Here is a 23,603-nt window from a genome sequence, read left to right as displayed (position 1 = left end):
AATGTATAAACTTACACCATGTTTAACTGTTTTTGCGGCATGAGCTGCTTTCTTTTTTGCATCATAATGTGTTAAAATGTCAATAATGGCCATGAAGTAAACTTCTTTCCTAGGTGCATCTAAAAAAAAGAAAACCAAGAGATTAAAATAAATTAGAAGCTTGATGTGTATTCATCAGAGTAAAGCAAATGAACTAAATATTGCTTATACATATAATTTGGCTATTTTTGAACCCAGGTATATTTAAGAAAAAAGTGCATACATGTTTGTATGTGCACAAACACTTTTTACTAAATCCAGTTCCCTTCAATAGCTGAAAGATGCAGACTGTAGCCAATTACAATCCTTGTTTCATTAACCAAAAACAAAGCCTGAAATATATATATATATATATACACACACATATAAATTTAAAGAAGACAGCGGCACTCACTGGATTTAACAAATGTGCTTTGAATCCAATGAGTGCGATTGTCAATGAGAGTGCGTCTGAATCCTATGTTTTATTAATCTATCTACACACATGAGAATGGTAAAGTTGTCACCACTTAAATTGATATAACTCATGCTTTAAAATTAGCGGGTCCCTTGTTCCCACAGCTCTAATGCCCTGCAAGTTTGATCACACACAACAAAATGTATTTCTATTCAGAACAGTCAACAATTTTAGAAAGCATAACATGCAATACATTTTTATGCAAGCTTAACATTTTCTGCATTTTCACAATCATGATACAAGCTAAGAAACTGTTCGACAGAATATTGTTTAAGGGGACAGTCTAGACCACTGGTTTTCGAACCTATCCTCAGGCCTCACTAACAGGCCAAAATTTTCAGTATATTTGAACATGGTTATTTTACCTGCTTTCACCCAAGGTAATCCTGAAAATCTGGCCTGTTAGGGGGGGGTCTGAAGAAAAGTTTGAAAACCAGTGGTCTAGACCCAGTACTTATTCTTTATTACTTATTGGTTAGAAACATTTCCACCTAAACTGACAGTTATGTCAGATCTGATGCAACACAAAAAGTAAACAGTAAGCAAATGGTATTATAAACCAGTTTATAGACAGGGTAAATCACAGCATCTACTATTATTATTTCTTCTAAAAGATAAAACTGTATCATTTATTACAAAAACATATGATCTTAATCTATATAAATGTAGGCCTATTTTCTATTGCTGTTGTAAACTGTGTCAACTAGTGGTAACAAGTGTCTCCATTAAAGTCTATGGAGATGTTTTACGTTACCAGCAGTTTACATAGTTTACAACAGCAATGGAAACTAAGCCTGAGTTGTTTTCATGTTTGTATAGGTATGTTTTTGTACAGCTCTTAGAGTTGTGTTTACTGGCCAATGACCATGCATACTGTAGTATTAGTTGTGCCCAATCATTTATATGTTTATAGTTTTGATATACATTAAACAGCTTTTATTTCCCTGTTGTACAAAAAATGAACAAGTTTATCTGATGTTTTTCATATACATTCTAACAAATGTTTTTGTCCGGTTTCACACTAAATACTTTTAATTTATTCGGTTGCATGACAGCTATACTTTCATTTATTGTGTTCATATCCCATTAGCTGCTCAAGTAACACTTTCTAAAACTGAAAGTTCTTCTTTGGGTATTACGTACTGTCATGGCTTTTAATTCCGTATACATCAATAGTTGGATCAAACTCTCCAGGAGCCAGCAGCCGCACACTGTTCAGCGTATTCCCTGGGCTATCGGGGGGAGTGCCAACTGGGTGGGTTCCATCACTCTCAACTTCATCCTCTCCTTCATTATCTTCACTCTCAACTTCTTCCTGCTCAGCCCTTTCCACGTCATGGATTCCCACCAAGAGACTGTAGTCCATAAGTTTCAGCTGTGCTAGAAACTACCAGAAACACAATAATAATAATAATAATAATAATAATAATAATAATGTTGTTGATAATAATAATACTACAGTTATGTCCTAGCAGGTGACCCTGTTGCAGTATAACATACCATGTAACAGAATATTTTCTATATTTTTTTCTTTTTTCTTCTTAATATGTTCAGTAAACACGATTCTTTTCTATTGCTTTAAATGTTTATTATTGTATTTTGAAAATAAGCTACACAATTAAATAATTTGTTTTATAGCAATATTAAACTTTAAAAGTTATCAAAATACAAACTTGATGAAATAGATAGCTGTTTTGGAAAATAAACGACAAGACTCTTGTTCGTGACTAGTAATATTTGTATTGGGCAAGTCATAAACTAGGCTATTTTGCTATCTAAGAAATTAAGCAGAAAAAATAACCTTTTAATTCCAGCTTTATAGTGATTCACACATCCTATAATAAGCCTGATTTCTCAAATGCCTTTAGCTCTAGAATACTTTGGTCAACTTGAATTTCCACTAAAATATGTCAAATTGCATGTTTTAATATGTTTAGTGATATGAGAGAATTTAGTTGTCAACAGCCCAAACAGCTGAACATATTGCCCAGAAGTTTAACAAGGTTCTAAAAGCCCGACTTAAAATCAAGATATATTAATTCAAAGTATAGAAATATCTATTTTTACATCCAAGCACAGTACTTTAAAATATATAATGGTTATGGTGTTCCTTTGAAGTACAGTATATACAGTTGTGGCTTTATTTTTCTCAGGAAAGCATGTGCTGTTGACATATGCAATGCATTTTTTTAAAATGATAAATCATCATGGTTTTAAAATATAAATATGATTTCCTAGTATTGAATTATTTTAGTTATGGTATCCACAGTTAGTTAATTAATGGTATGGCATAATTATTATGTGGTTTTATAATACATTTTATGAAAAAAATATGTTAGGAATAAAAAAAATAAACAACATTTTTGCAATACAAATTCTTACTCAAATGTTTAGAAACCAGCATCCAAACTTACCATCCTCAACAGCACTGCAAGAACTAGGAACACCATAATGTTATTGATTATGTCATGTGTCATTTCATCAATGGCATTGATGCATTTCCACCTAATTCTCCTGGTAAGGTTGAGAGTAGGGCAAAAATGTCCTGGTTTTTAAATATAACTGGCAATCAAACAACCATTTGTTACATCTTTACAACTATTATTTTTATTGTGGTGCGCTCACTTTGGAAAGTGTTACAACTATTATCATCAGAAGCTGCTAGACTAAATCTAGCATTTGACGGTAACAACCTTCAGGCACAGGCTTCCTCTAACCATACAGGCACAAGTAATATTCAATAGGACTCACATATGTCATATCATCTGTTCCAATAAATACAAAAAGACACAAACATTTCAAAACACTGATCAAAATGTTCATAGATCAAGGGCTTTCTGTCATTCGGAGAAATAACATGAGCCATACAAATTCCAAGAAAGGCACTACTGAATACTAACCTAAAAATAAAACAGAATACTTCCCCTTGTCATCATTCCCTGAGCTGCCATAACAGCCTACAGACAACTTATTTTACAACATGTTTGTAAGAAATAGCATAACATCTCAAAATGCATCAAAGGAGCAACACAGCTGAGTGACCAGAGTTGATGAATACAAAATACACACACACTCGTGCACACAGATACGCGTGCACACATTCACACACACCACTGTCAACAATTCAAAATACAAGGAGTAAAGTTTTATTTCAAAAAGAGAGAACAAATGAGTCATTGGTGAAAACAAAACAAGTGATGATGAGTGATGATGATGAATGAAACACAGTTGCAACAAGGTTTAAAGCAATACGGCAATAAAGTGTGCAATGCAGTCATTTGAAAATGAGACACTGTTTGCAAAGGTTAGCTAAGAGCATAAACACGTGTGCAGCATCCCTACTAGACATCCATAACGCTGTGGCCAGATGTGGGGTATCCACATGAGAGGTAGGGAACAAGTAAGAGGGTAGATTGATATTCAACCATCCAGTAATAAGTGGGCAAGTTCATACCATACGTCAAGTACTCCAAATAAAAAACTCACAGATGAATCAACCTATCGCTACTCACTACACCTCCACACTCTGGCAGATACTGAAGCGATTCGGTCTTCTGATGGTAGGGGAAGCTGAACACTCAACGTGGGGGATCCCACAAGCGAGATGCATCTTGTGGATACCCCACACCTGGCCACAGCGTTATGGATATCTAGTAGGGATGCTGCACACGTGTTTATGCTCTTAGCTAACCTTTGCAAACGGTGTCTCATTTTCAAATGACTATTTTGCACATATCATTACCGCATTGCTTTAACCCTTCACGATTGTGCTTTACTCATCATCATTATTCATCATCATTTGGAGTTTTTTTTCATGTTTTTCATCTCTCTCTACATGTGGATTTATAACAGTTGCTGTTTATAGTCATGCATGCTACAATATGATATTCACTAACTAATATTGGGACTATATTGCCGGCTTAGGTTTAGTTTCTTTGAGCTGAATGAGGGGCCCACGTGTTTGTTTGTTTGTCTAGTCTATGTGTATCTTTGTGTTTATTTGTAAAATTTGGTATATATATTTTTTGATTAAAGCTTGATTTATGCATTTATTTGCTTTCATTATTTAAGGTGATTGCTTGTTCTCCCTGGTCTTTCTGGTTATACCTTATACCGGTATCACCACTTTTCTCTATATTAGTATTTTAAAGTTTTATTTCAGCCAAAATTAGAATGTTCATGGATGCATTTAAGTTTTGAATAGAATATTTTTGTAATATACAATACATGTATTAGCAAAAATGCTTCTATTAAAAGCTATAGCTGTTTCTAAAGTGTATTTAAGTATGCACCGTGCACCAATATTTGACTCAGTTTGTTAGTTGCTGACATCATACAGGCTCCTCTTGCACTCTGAGCAGCTGCAGTATTTAAAATGTAGGTGCACTGAGAATATCTTTATATGCTTCACATGCATGTGCAGAGAAAAATGTTAACACTAAAACAGTGATAACTTTTATTACAGGCATTTTTGCCAATACAGGTATATTGCAAATATGTTTCTATTCAAAGATGCAATTCATCCGTGTGCATTTAAATTTTGACCTGACTATCCCTTTAAATGTATAACAATTCCAAGATAAACAAGGCTAAACAAAACGCTGAAGACCTTAATACCATATAGTTTGCACATCAGTCATCAATTCTTATACAGTCCGGTCAGCACTCTAGTTGAACAATCACTATGTAATGCAGTATGTATTCTAGGCCACTAGGCGATTTATTAAAGTTAATATGTAAATACGGAAAGGTTTAACCCTAAATTCTTCTGACAGAGAGGCCTATTTATCAAAGGTCTTGCGGACCTGATCCGACAGTGCGGATCAGGTCCGCAAGACCTCGCTGAATGCGAAGAGCAATACGCTCTCCGTATTCAGCATTGAACCAGCAGCTCACAAGAGCTGCTGGTGCAACGCCACCCCCTGCAGATTTGCAGCCAATGGGCCGCCAGCAGGGAGTGACAATCAACCCGAACGTACTCGATCAGGCTGAATTGTGGCGATTCTCTTAGCAGGCGGACAGGGTTATGGAGCAGTGGTCTTTAGACCGCTGCTTCATAACTGCTGTTTCTGGCGAGTCTGAAGACTCGCCAGAAACACGGGCCCACAATCTCCATACGTAGGCTTGATAAATGGGCCTCATATACTGTATGTTGGTATCCGTGTTGGTAGTTATATGAGCATACAGGAGGTTTAGAAATACATAAGGAGCAATAACAAAGCTGTAATGTGTTTTTTTTTTCTTCTCTCTCTCCTCCTATCCCCCCCTTCTCTCTACTTTTTCTCCTTTGTTTGTTATTATTGGTGCCTTATCCCGCAAACACTTTATAGCTATGGATGAATCACATTAGAAATAGATAAACCCACAGATTAGAGAAAATGAGTCTTAAAGTAGTTTCGTGGAACATAGGGGGAATTACATCACCCATGAAACGTAAATCCATTTTGAGATACACAAAAAAATTAGGTGCTCAGATACTGCTCTTGCAGGAAACACACCTAAAAGGGGAAGAGGCCATCACATTAAAAGGGGGATGGGTCAAAGAGGTTATATACACCGCAGGGCATCAAAGGAAAAAAGGAGTGGCCATTCTGTTTAGTAAAACAATAGACTACAAAATTGATAAATTAGAGAGACGAGGAAGGAAGATATATCATATTAGAAGTTGAAATTGCGGATAGGAAGATTGTTATATGCAATGTATATGGCCCAAATGAGGAGGATGTAGACTTCTGGCAAAGTTTATGGGATAAACTGCTAATACACTCCACAAGTACTATAATTATTGGAGGAGATTTTAATATTGCTCCCAATACTATAGTAGATAGAAGTAGAGGCAACGTAGAGCAAGTAACAAGGCAAAAATTACTAGATAAATCTACAATAGCGAGAAGAAAAAGAGAGTCCCTTCTTATAAAGAGGTTTCAGCAAGATTTAAAATTAATTGATATATATAGAATCAGACATCCTGATGAAAGAGAGTATACATGTCTCTCGAAATAAAAAAAAACTTTTATCTAGAATAGATTATTTCCTTACTTCAGAGAAGTTAACAGATTGTATCCATGAAACACTTATTGACATAATAACTATATCAGACCATGCCCCTATCTCAATCACATTAGATCCTAAACAAAAGAGTCGAAAATCCAACCAGTTCTTCTTTCCGAAATATTTAGCTAAAAATAGTAAGTTTATAAATTTTTTAAAATCTAAATGGGCTGAATATAAACAGTTTAACAACAGTTCTTTTGATAAAACTCATATATATTGGAACGCCGCGAAAGCCGTATTAAGAGGCGAAATTCTGGCATACCAAATAAAACAAAATAAAAAAATGTATGCATATAGACAGCAGATAACTAATTGTTTGATTAACAAATATTCTAGATATATTCAGGCAAAAACTGCAGATAATTGGCAACAATATATTCAGGCTAAAAAAGATAGAGACAATTACCTTATGCAAAATGAAATCAGAGAAAATATAAAATCCTGCGCACAGTTTTATAGGTATGGTAACAAGGTGGGCAGCTTTCTAGCACGAATTGATAAAAATCATAAAACTAAAAGTTTTATAAAAAAATAAAAAAAATAAAGATCACATATGGACTCAGACAGAGGACATACAAAAGGCCTTCCTTGAATACTTTACGGAGCTCTATTCAGCACAGCATATTAATTTTACTATAAAGGAGACATTTTGGGAATCCTTGACAGTTCCAAATCTAGAAAGTAATTGTCTAACTAAAATTAATGAACCTATTACAGATAATGAAATAAGACAAATAATCAAAACAATGGCAAATAATAAAGCGGCAGTTCCGGACGGTCTCCTATCCGAATTTTACAAAATTCTTATAGAGAAAATAACCCCTACATTAAATGCTCTGCTGAATGGACTCTGGAGTGGACAATTGGAACCACTTTAACGAATCTACAATAATAGTCATACCTAAACCGGGAAAAGATCCACAACTAATAGACTCTTATAGACCCATCTCACTACTCAACATTGATTACAAAATAATGACTAGTATATTAGCTAAAAGGATACAGGTTTCACTGGACACAATAATACACCCTGATCAAACAGGTTTCATGAAAGGAAGGTCTTCTAATGTTAACTTAAGGAAAGTCTTTTTAACAATCTCAGACCAATGGTATAATGACAAATATAATTAAAAAGCTAATAAAGAGGATATTTCAATAGTATCACTGGATGCAAGTAAAGCTTTTGATTCTGTCACATGGGACCACCTTGTTACTTCTCTTATAAAATTTGGATATACAGGTAATAGTCTTAACTTAATCAAGAAACCTTATAGTGAGTCTAAGGCTGCGATAATTATTTCAATTTTAAATATTTTTTTATTGAGGTTATTCGTTAAGAAAAACAACATACAATGATAAGTTTGCAACAGTAAATGCACGTAAATCATTTGTCAATAAACATTGTCGTATATAGAAAGGCAATGGTAGACAAAAACAACAAAAAATAAGCGACAATGCCTGACAGCAAATAAGCTTCTCAAACCTCTGGTTTTGTAGATATAATAGCAAAACTGGCTGACTAGTTAGAGGGCCTCTTGTGGGCCCATTAGCTACGTGGGAATAAGATAACAGATGGTAGTCAGATCTGCGGCCTCTATTGGGCCTAAGGATAGCATATACAGGGAGTGCAGAATTATTAGGCAAGTTGTATTTTTGAGGATTCATTTTATTATTGAACAACAACCATGTTCTCAATGAACCCAAAAAACTCATTAATATCAAAGCTGAATAGTTTTGGAAGTAGTTTTTAGTTTGTTTTTAGTTATAGCTATTTTAGGGGGATATCTGTGTGTGCAGGTGACTATTACTGTGCATAATTATTAGGCAACTTAACAAAAAACAAATTTATACCCATTTCAATTATTTATTTTTACCAGTGAAACCAATATAACATCTCAACATTCACAAATATACATTTCTGACATTCAAAAACAAAACAAAAACAAATCAGTGACCAATATAGCCACCTTTCTTTGCAAGGACACTCAAAAGCCTGCCATCCATGGATTCTGTCAGTGTTTTGATCTGTTCACCATCAACATTGCGTGCAGCAGCAACCACAGCCTCCCAGACACTGTTCAGAGAGGTGTACTGTTTTCCCTCCTTGTAAATCTCACATTTGATGATGGACCACAGGTTCTCAATGGGGTTCAGATCAGGTGAACAAGGAGGCCATGTCATTAGATATTCTTCTTTTATACCCTTTCTTGCCAGCCACGCTGTGGAGTACTTGGACGCGTGTGATGGAGCATTGTCCTGCATGAAAATCATGTTTTTCTTGAAGGATGCAGACTTCTTCCTGTACCACTGCTTGAAGAAGGTGTCTTCCAGAAACTGGCAGTAGGACTGGGAGTTGAGCTTGACTCCATCCTCAACCCGAAAAGGCCCCACAAGCTCATCTTTGATGATACCAGCCCAAACCAGTACTCCACCTCCACCTTGCTGGCGTCTGAGTCGGACTGGAGCTCTCTGCCCTTTACCAATCCAGCCACGGGCCCATCCATCTGGCCCATCAAGACTCACTATCATTTCATCAGTCCATAAAACCTTAGAAAAATCAGTCTTGAGATATTTCTTGGCCCAGTCTTGACATTTCAGCTTGTGTGTCTTGTTCAGTGGTGGTCGTCTTTCAGCCTTTCTTACCTTGGCCATGTCTCTGAGTATTGCACACCTTGTGCTTTTGGGCACTCCAGTGATGTAGCAGCTCTGAAATATGGCCAAACTGGTGGCAAGTGGCATCTTGGCAGCTGCACGCTTGACTTTTCTCAGTTCATGGGCAGTTATTTTGCGCATTGGTTTTTCCACACGCTTCTTGTGACCCTGTTGACTATTTTGAATGAAACGCTTGATTGTTCGATGATCACGCTTCAGAAGCTTTGCAATTTTAAGAGTGCTGCATCCCTCTGCACGATATCTCACTATTTTTTACTTTTCTGAGCCTGTCAAGTCCTTCTTTTGACCCATTTTGCCAAAGGAAAGGAAGTTGCCTAATAATTATGCACACCTGATATAGGGTGTTGATGTCATTAGACCACACCCCTTCTCATTACAGAGATGCACATCACCTAATATGCTTAATTGGTAGTAGGCTTTCGAGCCTATACAGCTTGGAGTAAGACAACATGCATAAAGAGGATGATGTGGTCAAAATACTCATTTGCCTAATAATTCTGCACTCCCTGTAGTAAAAATATTATGGGGGGGAGTTCAGCGGGCAAGCGCCGCTCGTTAAATGGGGGGAAAAGTGGGGGGGGGGGGGGCGAGCCATATTAAAGAGCTTCTCATGAAAAATTGTTGAACATCAAATCTTATTATCAAAGGGGCAGTTATAGGACAAAATATCAGTCAGCGCCAAATGACATTGGAATGATTGAGAGTTATAGGTACTTAAGTGATAGTATTCCATGGGGGGATTTAGGCTAGATATGTAAGTTAATGCTTCTTAAGGGGGTTATATGCTAACATGAGAGGAGAAGTCCAGGGCAAATATCAGTATTATTAACAACTTAGTTACAGCTGACCAACCAAGACTAAGCAATATACATTTGGTATTTAGCTACAGCTTAGTGTTGGTTCAATTGTAATATTAGACAAATTATGGAGCCTGTTTCTCTCTAGATGGGCGTGTTATGGAGCTTAAACTTTGACCTCAGTAAATATGGTTTTTGACTGTACACATATACAATGGCACTATCCTATTTTATCTAGTATTAAGCAGAGGATAAGAAGAGAGAAAGAGAAAAAAAAATGAAACTCATATTCTCATTACAGAATAATCCTCACTAAAGTAAATTTGAATGGGAAGGCAAGATAAACCTGTGGGGTACAAATGTGGAAAACCTTAGTGAACTTGTAAATACATCCTTATATACAGACAGTTAATAATTAAATAGCGCCTCTAGATATAAATAAAGCTCTTAATAAAGTAGATTACACTGGCTCTCAGCCCATAACAGTACCTATATCCAAACTCAACGTAAACAGTGAAGAGCTTTTTAAATAAGAATATAAGGCTCTATCCTCCAGTTAACTAACATTTAAATACTACTTAATAAAATTGATACCGCCAATAAACCCTCATCCAGAAAAGAATTATACAATTCTCAGAGGCTAAGCATGACCCCAAAAACCGCTATGGGAGCAGGGAACATCAAGTACCTTAATTATAGTTAATACTGAACTATTTAAAACATATTACTATGATCTGTCTGATAGCAGCTCTTATATAGGTAGGAGGGGATCATTTTAGTGAACAGTGAACATGAGTACTCAAGACACATGTATCGTAAGCTTGCTCATTTTGATCCTACACTATATAATACTCCACAGTTGTAGTAAGCATTAACTAAGTAGTACATCCTCCGTATTTCAAGGATAAATTAACATTAGTAGGTATAGGCGGACAACCTTTCTATTTGTTATGTGTAAACTGTTAATCTAAAAATATTATTAAGGGTCAGCTATGTTATGGAGAACTCAATATGGTGTTCAGGCATAAGGTCATTCTTAAGATCATATTGAAAGGGAAAATAGCATCCATCAACAAAGTAATATAAAAAGTAGAATTCTGAGCTTAAACTATATAAATATATGTCTAGCAGATTGTAAGATGCGGTATTCTAGCATATCAAAACGACCTCTATATAGAGTAAATATAATTTGCATAACATAAACCATAACAGATAATATGTAACTAATATTGTAGGGAGCTATATGGATTAATATCCGCAAACATGTACCAACACAGAATAGTATAGGCAGTAATAAGAGTCTTTTATGACTGTGAACTATTACAAGTATTTGAGCGAGGTCTGAGGGCAAATATGTTTGGGTCAATACCTATATTGCTAGGGCAAGCTAAAGTACACATCGAGGTATAACATAATAGTATACATCCAGAAAGAAATACTCTTTAAAGAATTTGTATATGTTGACATTGAAGTCCCATATAGAATGGAATTATAAATATTTCAAATCCCACATCATAGTGGTTTTGTATCAATGAGCAATATTTCTGAGGATTTACCTCAATGATGAATATAGTTACAAAAACCACGTCTATAATGGCTAGCAGTGTAAGTTTGAGTGCAAAGCAAAATAGATTCTAGGTAATAGGATGCTTTGTGCACTATAGCACCTTTAGATGGAAATTTAACTGGGTGATGCCTATGAACCTGTACATTTCAGAAAGGAGATATTTAACAAGGTGTTCAAGACCAATATTATAGTATAATTATCTCTAGTACATCTAAATGCACCTAAGGAAAAAATTAGACAGCCTATTTGTTTTTAAATGATTAATAGTCAGAATCCCGTTCTAGATAAAGTGGTGTTACAGTGGGCGGTTCTGCAATCACTAATACCAAACAGGAATTGTAGGGGTTAAGCATCTAAATTCAAGTTTTCTAACTCGTATTAGGCAAACAAAGCATAACAGTAACAAGTACCCCCTGTATATACTTCAAAAACCTAAGGTTTACGTAAACAGTGAAACCTAGAAAGTTCCGTAAAGCTCCAAGAGTCCCTCAGTCACCTACAAAACATTCAAAGAAAAAGGAACTCTGCAGGGTCATAAAGTCTCTGAGTCTGCTTATGAAGGATAACCTAAGACATTTATCCGATGCCCAATCTGTGAGGATCAATGTTTAGTAGCATGGAATAATGGGACTGCTCATACAAATGAAGAAATCTACGAGCCTGCGCCATAGCTGCACGATCAGGACACAGAAACAGAAGCGTGACAGACATCCAAATCCAATTCTGCAAATTCAGCAACAAGGTAAGTTCTGAACCGCCGTTGCAGCAACCAGACAGCTCTCCTCCCTCAGAGAACAAGTGTTGCTTCTTCATTATGTTAAGTAGAGAATTAGGTCTAGTCAACTGTCGCAGCTCTGAGCTCTGTAGGGGTCGTTCCGAAATAGTAGCGAGGATCACTGTGGGTGTTATGTGGCTAGCAAGATCCAGGTCATACTGGCCCTGCGACGGATCTCCAAAAGCATCGCCACTCAGCGGGGGCCTCTGCAGCGTCACCGGCAGACAACCCAGGGATAAGTCTATCCGTGCGTCTCCAGATTCCTCGTTAGGTTGTGGGTTGTTAGGCGTTCCTCTCATTGCTGTCTTCAACACATTTGACAAGTCCAAAAAAGAGTTTGCCATCCGGCGATCTAAGTCTTGCAGCAGGGCATACAGTAGATCATAAGCCTCCTCCGTTTTAGAAATATCTTCAGTAGTTGTCCTGTGAGGATGTGAACCGATAGTGGTGGAGGGAGGCCTAGAAATTTTGCCACTCTCAGTGCAGCAGGTCCCACCTGGAGGGGATACTAAATCTCGAATTAGGAGCATATTTCTTCCCAGACAGATAATCCTTCAGAGAACAATCAAATAATAATAGTCTGCTTGTAAAATTAGGTTATTCTTTTGCTGTAAAGAAGTATTTTAATTAGTTAGGGCCTAGGAGCTCAAAGGTTGAACATCCGACTGCCTCGGCTGATGGCTCCGCCCCCCCGGGCTGCGATAATTATTAATGGTAACAAAACATCCTACTTCCCCCTCTTAAGAGGGACAAGGCAGGGATGTCCTTTGTCGTCCTTGATTTTTAATATTGCTTTCGAACCTTTATTGATTGCTTTGAGAAATAATATACAAGGGATTGAGATGGGAGGTAAGAGAGTACAACTGGCGGTCTATGCAGACGATCTATTGGTATTTTCTAGAAATTCAAATAAAAACTTTAACAAAATATGCCAGATTATAGAAAACTACGGCTCTTTTTCAGGGTATCATATTAATCAGTCTAAATCTGAAGTATTATGGCTTCAAAAAAAACAAAAATCAGAAACAAAAATATTTAAAGAAGTAACTAAATATATGACATATCTGGGGGTTAAAATATCTAGCGATCCTACAGAATGGTATGCTCTGAATATTGGCAATGGTATTAGACAATTTTGTGAAACCCTCAAAAGATGGACCTCTCTTCCACTTTCTGTCTCTGGTAAAATAAACTTACTTAAAGGGACAGTATACTGTAAAATAGTTTTTCCCTTAATGTGTTTACAATTGCTTTTTTTACTAACTGCAGAGTAAAAAATGTATGAAAATTAGCTTTTTAAGGTTTATTTCTGTATATTAAAGCTCTGATTTTGTGTTTTGAAGCCACAGCCTAATAAAATGGGTTGAGCTTGTAGGTATAATCAGATCTCATTACTGTATCACATTGTGCACATATACCTGCTTCTTTATCTTATATCTGTCCATAAAACAATCACCAATACTTTGAGAGAACAATGGAAAATCAACATTTTATTACCTTATCTCTGCTATATCCGACTGGGAGTGTAATTTCTTCTGCTGGCTGTGTTTACAAAGCTTATATATAGCTGGTACGCGCGGCCACAAACTTCACAAACTTTCAGAATAGGTGGGGATACCACATGCTAAATTAACAATTTCAAATGCCAATATAAGGGTAAAGGAGCTACTTGTAAACAATTTAATACACTCCAGCAGGTTAAGTGGATCATTGGGAACAAATTAAAGGGGAGAATTTGTTTGAGTAAACTGTCCCTTTAAGATGATAGCACTCCCAAGGTTATTGTATCTTTTTCAGAACATTCCTCTTCTAATTAGGAAACAAGAGATTAAGATATCTAATCAGGCAATCAAGGAATATATATGGACGAACAGTAGGCCTAGACTTAGTTATCAAAAATTAGTACTTAAAAAAGAACATCTGGGCCTGGGTCTCCCTAATTTAATAATATATAATCTTGCGGCAGTGACAAAGATTGCTCTAGACTGGCTCTTGGAGAGTAAACATTTTACTTTACCAGAGATAGAAAGTGGTTTGATTAAACCTTTATATTTAAAAAATATTCTTCATCTAGAAGCTAAAAATCTCCCACCATATGTCAAACAGAACATGTAAATATTTAGGCATATATCCTTATGCAACACGTTATTTATCTATCAAAGGAAATTCAGAATTTAAACAGGGCCTCTCCTCTAAAATATTCTCAGTCTGGCAAGAAAAGGGATTATCTAACGTTATTCAATTAACAAAAAATAATCAGGGTATAATTCAGGTTGAAGATTTCGAAATAATTAAAAATAAATATCTCCTCTCAGAGAAACATTTTTTCTCGTTTTTACAAATCAGGCATTATTGCCTGAAATTAATACAAATACAAGGGAATAACTGGGATCTCTTACCACTAGTTCCGGTAATTAATCTTATTTAAAGTGGCAAATATTCAATATCTCTGTTATATAATCTAATAAACAATATAAATTATAAACAATATATTGAAACTGGAACTGCAAAGTGGAGGGAATTATACTTTCCGAATCTAACCACACAAGTAATATTAAAAAGTGTGGAGAGAGTGGAGGAAGCATCATTAGCTATCCCTATGCGTGAACAGCATGTAAAGTTAATGTGGATGGTGTATATTACACCTGAGAAGATTGCCAAATGGGGTGGTATGGGGGAAGGAACGTTGTGTACCAAATGTAGACAACCAAAGACAAACTTGATTCATAGCTTTTGGCTTTGCCCTAAGATACAACGATTCTGGGGAAAGATAAATTATTGGTTAAGCAAAGTTTATCAAACTCAAATGCTCTTACAACCAGAACAGATTTTTTTTTTCCACTATAAAAAAAAACAGTCGCAAAATCGGAAATTCATAACGATGGTAATCTTGTTAGCAAGGAATCTTATATTAAAAGGATGGAAACAGGTTAAATCACCCTCCTTTGGGAACCTTGGGGAAATTATTCATCACCAATTTCTTATAGAGTTACAACGTTTTTTTAATAAATGGGAGAACTGGATTAAAACTAGGGAGATTGAAGAGCAGAAGAAAATAATTAGGAATTTCAAAAATACAGTCTATATGGAAAATTGTAGGTTGAGAGGGGAATGGCTTTTTGAAGAGCCTGACTAGATTAGATCACAGAGTGGGGGGAAGGAGGAGAGAGAAGTCTTTTTTTTTTTTTTTTTTTTCTTCTATTGCTGTTGTATTTTGTTTTCTTTTGTTTTGTTGGGGGGGGAATTTAGTTATTTTTATGCGTTTCAAGATGTTATAAATTCAAACTGATTGTCTCTTATATAGAACTTAGGGGGAAAGGTATCAATATAGATAGATAGATTTTTTTGTTTGTTTCTGTGGTTGAAAAGGAGAAAGGACAAGAGGTTTGTTATTTTTTTTCTTTTTTTTCTTTCTTTCTTCTTGACAATAGAGAGGGGAAAATGGTATACCTTCTTAACATTACTGTGATTGTTGTCTTTCATTGACAGGTATTCTCCCTATAAGATTTAATTTTTCTGTGGTCAAAGTAGAGCAAATATATATTTTATTAAATATTAGTTGAAACAAAAAGTATAGATTACGAAAATGTTATATTATGACCTTGTTAAAAATCTGGAAAGATTGATTGCTTAGAATTGTATTTGATGTATAAAATCAATAAACCTTTTGGAAAAAAAAAAACCAAAAAAAAAAAAACAAAGCTGTAATGTGTAGAGCATGTTATTATTGGTCTATTGGTCGCACAGAACTGTGTGTTTAACTCTTGCTAATTATATTTGTAGATAAAGTAATCTTCAGAGATACAGCTTACTGCACAGTGAATATCAGACCTTCTACAGTATAACATCTTCATCCTTAGCAAAGAGGACAACCCCCAGGGAAATATATTGTCTGTATAAGAGGAAAAGCCTGAGAACTGCTAAATAAAATAGGGATCCCTGAGTGCAGAGTGGGGAATATTTCCAATAGCATTAAAGGGACATTACACACTAAATACAATTTATAAGCATAGTATTGAGGTTATTCTCCACCTCTAGTCATGGGTGCCACAATGTTATAATATTTCACTACATTCAGTTTACTTTTTAACTTGTAATATGAGCGCAATCCGACTAGTGCAAAAATAAAAATCCTATAGCAAAAACACAAAATACTGCTCCACTTGTAATCTACCCTTAGTGTTTAATGTCCCTTTAAAGAGACATTATATTCTGTTACATATACACATTCACACAATCAAGCACTGCACACAAAATAAGCATCTTTCATGTTAGCACAATTTACTAATCACGAGCAGTGCATCAGCTCCCTGAGCAGACTGTGTTTGAATAAAGGTACAATGGGCCTATGTGTATATGTGCTGTGTAAAGTAAAAGCTATCAATGATACAATTATAACTTTTGCTAGACATTTCTTTGCTAACGCATGTGCATTGTATTTTGAATGTCATGCCCCTTTAAAGGGACACTCAGGTTAAATTACATTTTCAGGATTTAGATACAGCATGTAATTTTAAACAACTCTCCAATACACTTCCATTAAAAAAAATGTGCACAGGCTTTTATATTTACACTTTTTTAGTCACCAAATCCTACTGAGCATGTGCAAGAATTCACAGACTATACGTATATGCATTTGTGATTGGCTGATTGCTATCACATGGTACAAGGGGAGTGGAAATATACATAACTTTGTTATAAAAAAATCTACTACTCATTTGAAGTTCAGACTAAGTGCTATTGCATTATCTTGTTATCTTGCATTTGTTGATTATGCAAATCTAATGTGTTGACTGGTCCTTTAAGTGTGATGGAATATTCTCACATTTACTTTGTTCTCCTGTTATCCTTGTGATATAACACATTGAAGCCTTGTTTTGTAGCTTTATGTCCCTTAAAATATTTTGGGCCAGATTACGAGTGGAGCGCTAACAGTTACGCATGAGCGATAAAGGGTTTATTGCGGCAGTTTGCGTGCGTCAGGTTTTTCGGCTGTATTACAAGTTGAAAGTAAATGCGATCGCTTGAGTGCAATTGAAGTTAACGCCCGTCAGGTTAGCGCAACCTCAGAACTCTGGTTAAGAGTTTCGAGAAAAACAAAAAAGTCTCACAAAAAAGATAAAAAATACATTACAAAGTACAGTTACACTCATAATAACACCATCTAATAAAAGTTATTTAAAAACAATATTGCACAAAAAATTAATATGGGCTCAAAGATATGAGGTCTCAGGTGTTAGAAAAAAGGCCGGGCAAAGGGCTTTAACATAGAGTTACATAAATATACATGTCTAAAGATGTATTTGTATGTTTATGTATATATATATATATATATATATATATATATATATATATATATATATATATATATATATATATATATATATACAGGGAGTGCAGAATTATTAGGCAAATGAGTATTTTGACCACATCATCCTCTTTATGCATGTTGTCTTACTCCAAGCTGTATAGGCTCGAAAGCCTACTACCAATTAAGCATATTAGGTGATGAGCATCTCTGTAATGAGAAGGGGTGTGGTCTAATGACATCAACACCCTATATCAGGTGTGCATAATTATTAGGCAACTTCCTTTCCTTTGGCAAAATGGGTCAAAAGAAGGACTTGACAGGCTCAGAAAAGTCAAAAATAGTGAGATATCTTGCAGAGGGATGCAGCACTCTTAAAATTGCAAAGCTTCTGAAGCGTGATCATCGAACAATCAAGCGTTTCATTCAAAATAGTCAACAGGGTCGCAAGAAGCGTGTGGAAAAACCAAGGCGCAAAATAACTGCCCAGGAACTGAGAAAAGTCAAGCGTGCAGCTGCCAAGATGCCACTTGCCACCAGTTTGGCCATATTTCATATTGCAACATCACTGGAGTGCCCAAAAGCACAAGGTGTGCAATACTCAGAGACATGGCCAAGGTAAGAAAGGCTGAAAGACGACAACCACTGAACAAGACACACAAGCTGAAACGTCAAGACTGGGCCAAGAAATATCTCAAGACTGATTTTTCTAAGGTTTTATGGACTGATGAAATGAGAGTGAGTCTTGATGGGCCAGATGGATGGGCCCGTGGCTGGATTGGTAAAGGGCAGAGAGCTCCAGTCCGACTCAGACGCCAGCAAGGTGGAGGTGGAGTACTGGTTTGGGCTGGTATCATCAAAGATGAGCTTGTGGGGCCTTTTCGGGTTGAGGATGGAGTCAAGCTCAACTCCCAGTCCTACTGCCAGTTTCTGGAAGACACCTTCTTCAAGCAGTGGTACAGGAAGAAGTCTGCATCCTTCAAGAAAAACATGATTTTCATGCAGGACAATGCTCCATCACACGCGTCCAAGTACTCCACAGCGTGGCTGGCAAGAAAGGGTATAAAAGAAGAAAATCTAATGACATGGCCTCCTTGTTCACCTGATCTGAACCCCATTGAGAACCTGTGGTCCATCATCAAATGTGAGATTTACAAGGAGGGAAAACAGTACACCTCTCTGAACAGTGTCTGGGAGGCTGTGGTTGCTGCTGCACGCAATGTTGATGGTGAACAGATCAAAACAGTGACAGAATCCATGGATGGCAGGCTTTTGAGTGTCCTTGCAAAGAAAGGTGGCTATATTGGTCACTGATTTGTTTTTGTTTTGTTTTTGAATGTCAGAAATGTATATTTGTGAATGTTGAGATGTTATATTGGTTTCACTGGTAAAAATAAATAATTGAAATGGGTATATATTTGTTTTTTGTTAAGTTGCCTAATAATTATGCACAGTAATAGTCACCTGCACACACAGATATCCCCCTAAAATAGCTATAACTAAAAACAAACTAAAAACTACTTCCAAAACTATTCAGCTTTGATATTAATGAGTTTTTTGGGTTCATTGAGAACATGGTTGTTGTTCAATAATAAAATTAATCCTCAAAAATACAACTTATATATATATATATATATACATACATATGTATTTACATTTATGCAATATTTATATTTAATAAAGGTTTTAACTAGATTTACTTGAAATATTTCACATTCCAATGTTTCTTTCTTTCCGGACATGGTGAGTCCACAACTTCATTCCAATAACTAGTGGGATATTCACTCCTGGCCAGCAGGAGGAGGCAAAGAGCACCACAGCAAAGCTGTAAAGTGTCACTTCCCTTACTCATAACCCCCAGTCATTCAGCCGACTGGAAATGGAAAAAGAAGATAACACAAAGGTGTAGAGGTGCCTGAGCTTTAGTAAAAAATTACTGTCTTTATCTAAAGGGTGGGTTCGTGGACTCTCCATGTCAGGAAAGAAAGAAATTTATCAGGTAAGCATAAATTTTGTTTTCTTTCCTAAGACATGGAGAGTCCACAACATCATTCCAATTACTTGTGGGAACCAATACCCAAGCTAGAGAACATGGAATAAAAAGGGAGGGAGAATAGGACAGGCAGACCTAAACAGAAGACACCCCCGCTTGAAGAACTTTTCTCCCAAAGGAAACCTCAGCCGAGGCAAAAATATCAAATTTGTAGAATTTGGAAAAAGTATGCAGAGAGGACCAAGTTGCAGCCATACAAATCTGTTCCACAGAAGCTTCATTTTTGAAAGCCCAAGAAGAGGGGAAACTGCTGTCCAGCGGTCTCATAAGCAAAACGAACCCTACTTCTCAACCAGAGGGAAAGAGAAGTAGAAGTAGCCTTCTGATCCTTACGCTTTCCAGAGAAACAAACAAACATGGCAGAAGACTGGCGAAAATCCTTAGTAGCTTGTAGGTAAAATTTTAGAGTGTGAACCACATCCAAATTGTGCAACAGACATTCCTTACCAGAGGAAGGATTAGGACAGAGAGAAGGAACAACAATTTCCTGATTAATATTTCTATCCGAAACCACCTTAGGGAGAAATCCCAATTTAGTACGAAGGACCACCTTATCCCCATGAAAAATAAGGCGAATCACACTGCAAAGCCGAGAGTTCTGAAACAAGAAACAAAACCTTCCAAGATAACAGCTTAATATCTATGTAATGTATTAGCTCAAACAGAGCCTGCTGCAAAACTATAAGAACTAGGTTAAGGCTCCAAGGAGGAGCAACAGATTTACACACAGGCCTGATTCTAACCAGGGCCTGACAAAAAGATTGAACATCTGGCACATTTGCCAGACGCTTATGTAAAAGAATAGATAATGCAGAAATCTGACCTTTCAGATAACTGACTGACAATCCTTTCTCCAGACCATCCTGAAGAAAAGATAAAGTTCTAGGAATCCTGACCCTAGTAGCCCTTTGATTCACACCAATACCTTATGGTAAATCTTACGAGTAACAGGCTTGCGAGCCTGAATCATAGTATCAATGACAGACTCAGAAAACCCACGCTTAGCTAGAACTAAGCGTTTCAATCTCCAAGCAGTCAGCTTCAGAGAAACAAGATTTGGATGAAGGAAAGGACACTGAGTTAGAAGGTCTTTCCTCAGAACTCAGAGGTAACCTCCAAAGTGGAAGAGATGACATCTTCACTAGGTCCGCAAACCAGATCCTGCAAGGCCATGCAGGAGCTATTAGAATTACAGACGCTCTCTCCTATTTGATACGAGCAATGACTCATGGAAGGAGAGCAAACAGAGGAAACAGAATGCGAGTCACCTCCGTCATGGCCAAGGAATTCAGAGTTCCTCCCTGGTGGTTGATGTAGGCCACTGAGGTGATGTTGTCCGACTGGAATCTGATAAACCGGGCTAAAGACAACTGAAGCTAGTCCATTAGAGCATTGAAGATCAATCTCAACTCCAAGATATTTATCGGAAGAGAAGACTCTTCTCGAGTCCATAGGCCCTGAGCCTTTAGCGACTCCCAAACTGCTCCCCAACCTAGCAGGCTGGCGTCCGTGGTCACAATCACCCAGGAGGGTTCTCTGGCAACATGTTCCCTGAGACAGATGATCCAGAGATATCCACCACGAAAGAGTGTTGACTGTCAACTGGTTCAGATCTATCCACTGAGACAGATCTGAATGGTTTCCGTTCCATTGTCTGAGCATGCAGAGTTGTAGAGCTCTCAAATGGAATCGAGTAAAGGGAACAATGTCCATGGAGGCGACCATCAGACCAATTACCTCCATGCATTGAGCTACTGACGGCCAGACAGTAGACTGAAGAGAGAGGCAAGAAGAGATAATCTTTGCTTTTCTGATCTCCATCAGAAAAATCTTCATAGATAGGGAATCTATGATGGTCCCTAAGAAAACCACCCTTGTAGCTGGAACAAGGGAACTCTTTTCCAGATTCATTTTCCATCCGTAGGAACGAAGAAAAGACAACAAGATCTCAGTATGAGATTCTGCTAGTTAAAAAGATGGTGCCTAAACTAAGATGTCGTTCAGATAAGGCGCCACGGCGATTCCCTGATTGCCAAAAGAGCCCCAGGAACTTTTGAAAAAATTCTGGGAGCTGTGGCAAGGCCAAACGGAAGAGCTACAAACTGAAAGTGCATGTCCAGGAAAGCAAATCTCAGGAATTTGTGATGATCCCTGTGGATGGGAACATGAAGATACGCCTCCATCAGGTCTATGGTTGTCATGAACTGTCCATCTTTGACCAAAGGGAGAATGGAACAAATGGTTTCCATTTTGAAGGACGGTACCCTAAGAAATTTGTTGAGACACTTCAGGTCTAAAGTCTAAAATCCAAGGCCCTGTTCCTTTAATGGAACTGGAACAATCACTCCCAGGGAGAAAACGTCCTGAACGGAGTTTAAGAATGACTTTCTTTTTACCTGGACTGCAGATAATATTGAGAGGAGAAATCTGCCCCTGGGAGGACAAGTCCTGAAGTATATTTTGTAACCCTGGGATACTATGTCCACAGCCCAAGGGTCTGGGACATCACGTATCCAAGCTTGTCGAAAAAAAAAAAAAGTCTGCCCTCCACTTGATCCAGTGTCGGACCGGGGGCCAACCCTTCATGCTGACTTAGTCTCAGATGAGGGCTTCTTTGATCGTTTCCCCTTATTCCAAGACTGATTGCATCTCCAAGAGGACTTGGACTGCTCCGGCTTGGAAGAGGAAGACTCCTGACCTTTGAAATTATGAAAGGAGTGAAAATTAGAGTTTTGACACCCCTTAGGGCTATTCTTCTTGTCTTGTGGTAGAAAGGACCCCTTTCCACCTGAAATCTCAGAAATGATCTCTGCCAGACCAGGACCAAACAGGGTCTTACCCTTGTAAGGTAGCAACAAAAGCTTGGACTTTGAGGTAACATCAGCTGACCAAGATTTCAGCCACAAAGCAGTGCGAGCTAGAACAGTGAAGCCAGACATCTTGGCTCCCAGTCTAATGACTTGCATGTTCGAGTCAGAAATAAAGGAATTGGCTAGTTTGAGGGCCTTAATCCTATCTTGGATCTCCTGCAACCTAGTTTCCTCTAAAAGCAACTCTGACAAAGCATCGCACTAATAAGATGCTGCACTTGCCACTATGGCAATACAGACTGCAGGTTGCCATTGTAGGCCCTGTTGAGAATTTTCTTTAAATAAGCCTCCAGATTTTTGTCCATGGGATTCTTAAAGGAACAGGTATCCTCAATAGGAATCGTGGTTCTCTTAGCCAAAGTAGAAATAGCCCCTTCTACCTTAGGCACTGTGTGCCATGAGTCTCGAATGGAGTCAGCAACAGGAAACATCTTTTTAAAAACAGAAGACGGGGAGAAAGATATCCCTGGTTTATCCCACTTCTGTGCAATGATCTCCGTTACACGGTCTGGAACAGGAAAAACTTCCACAGGGGAAAGAACATCATAATATTTGTTAAGTTTACTAGATTTCTTAGGGTTGACAATGACGGAAGAATCGGAGTCGTCCAAAGTAGCCAGTAAATCCTTTAACAGTACACGGAGGTGTTCAAGCTTAAAACTGAAGTTTACCTCTTCAGAGTCAGTCAAAGGAATTATACTGCCCAAATCTGAGATTTCAACCTCAGAAGCTACCGAGGTATCCTCCTCATTAGACTTAGGATGGAGGTCAACCTTCGCAGCAGCAGCAGAGGCGACAGACACCTTACCATCAGAAATATGTTTAGATTTCCTCTTGCACTTCCCCAACATGGGAAAAGCAGATAATACTGCAGATACAGCAGAAGATATCTGTGTCGCAAAGTCTGATGGCAAAAAAACTCCTCCAGGAGGCTGAAAGGAACTGCAGGGCACTGTATGTGACGCCATTGAGGCTTGGGATTTTTTTAGGATAAAGCTGTGGCATTGCCT

At 37.3% G+C, this 23,603-nt stretch overlaps 1 protein-coding gene across 2 annotated transcripts in view; it reads right to left on the bottom strand.

Moving 5' to 3' along the window:
- The window catches only part of LOC128660219 (phosphatidylinositol 5-phosphate 4-kinase type-2 alpha), a 487,148-nt gene that overhangs the window by 5,728 nt on the left and 457,817 nt on the right, over positions 1–23,603 (bottom strand). For both annotated transcript variants that reach the window (XM_053713954.1, XM_053713956.1), the window contains exons 8-9: positions 1,640–1,883; positions 16–119 (exon numbers count right to left, since the gene is read on the bottom strand). In XM_053713954.1, the coding sequence (XP_053569929.1) occupies positions 16–119; positions 1,640–1,883 (348 nt within the window). The remainder of the gene's footprint in view (positions 1–15; positions 120–1,639; positions 1,884–23,603) is intronic.

Source organism: Bombina bombina, chromosome 5 (assembly GCF_027579735.1).
Source record: "Bombina bombina isolate aBomBom1 chromosome 5, aBomBom1.pri, whole genome shotgun sequence".
NCBI lineage: Eukaryota > Metazoa > Chordata > Amphibia > Anura > Bombinatoridae > Bombina > Bombina bombina.
The sequence above is the reverse complement of the archived record's forward strand: the minus strand, read 5'-3'. Positions and strand labels throughout refer to the sequence as shown.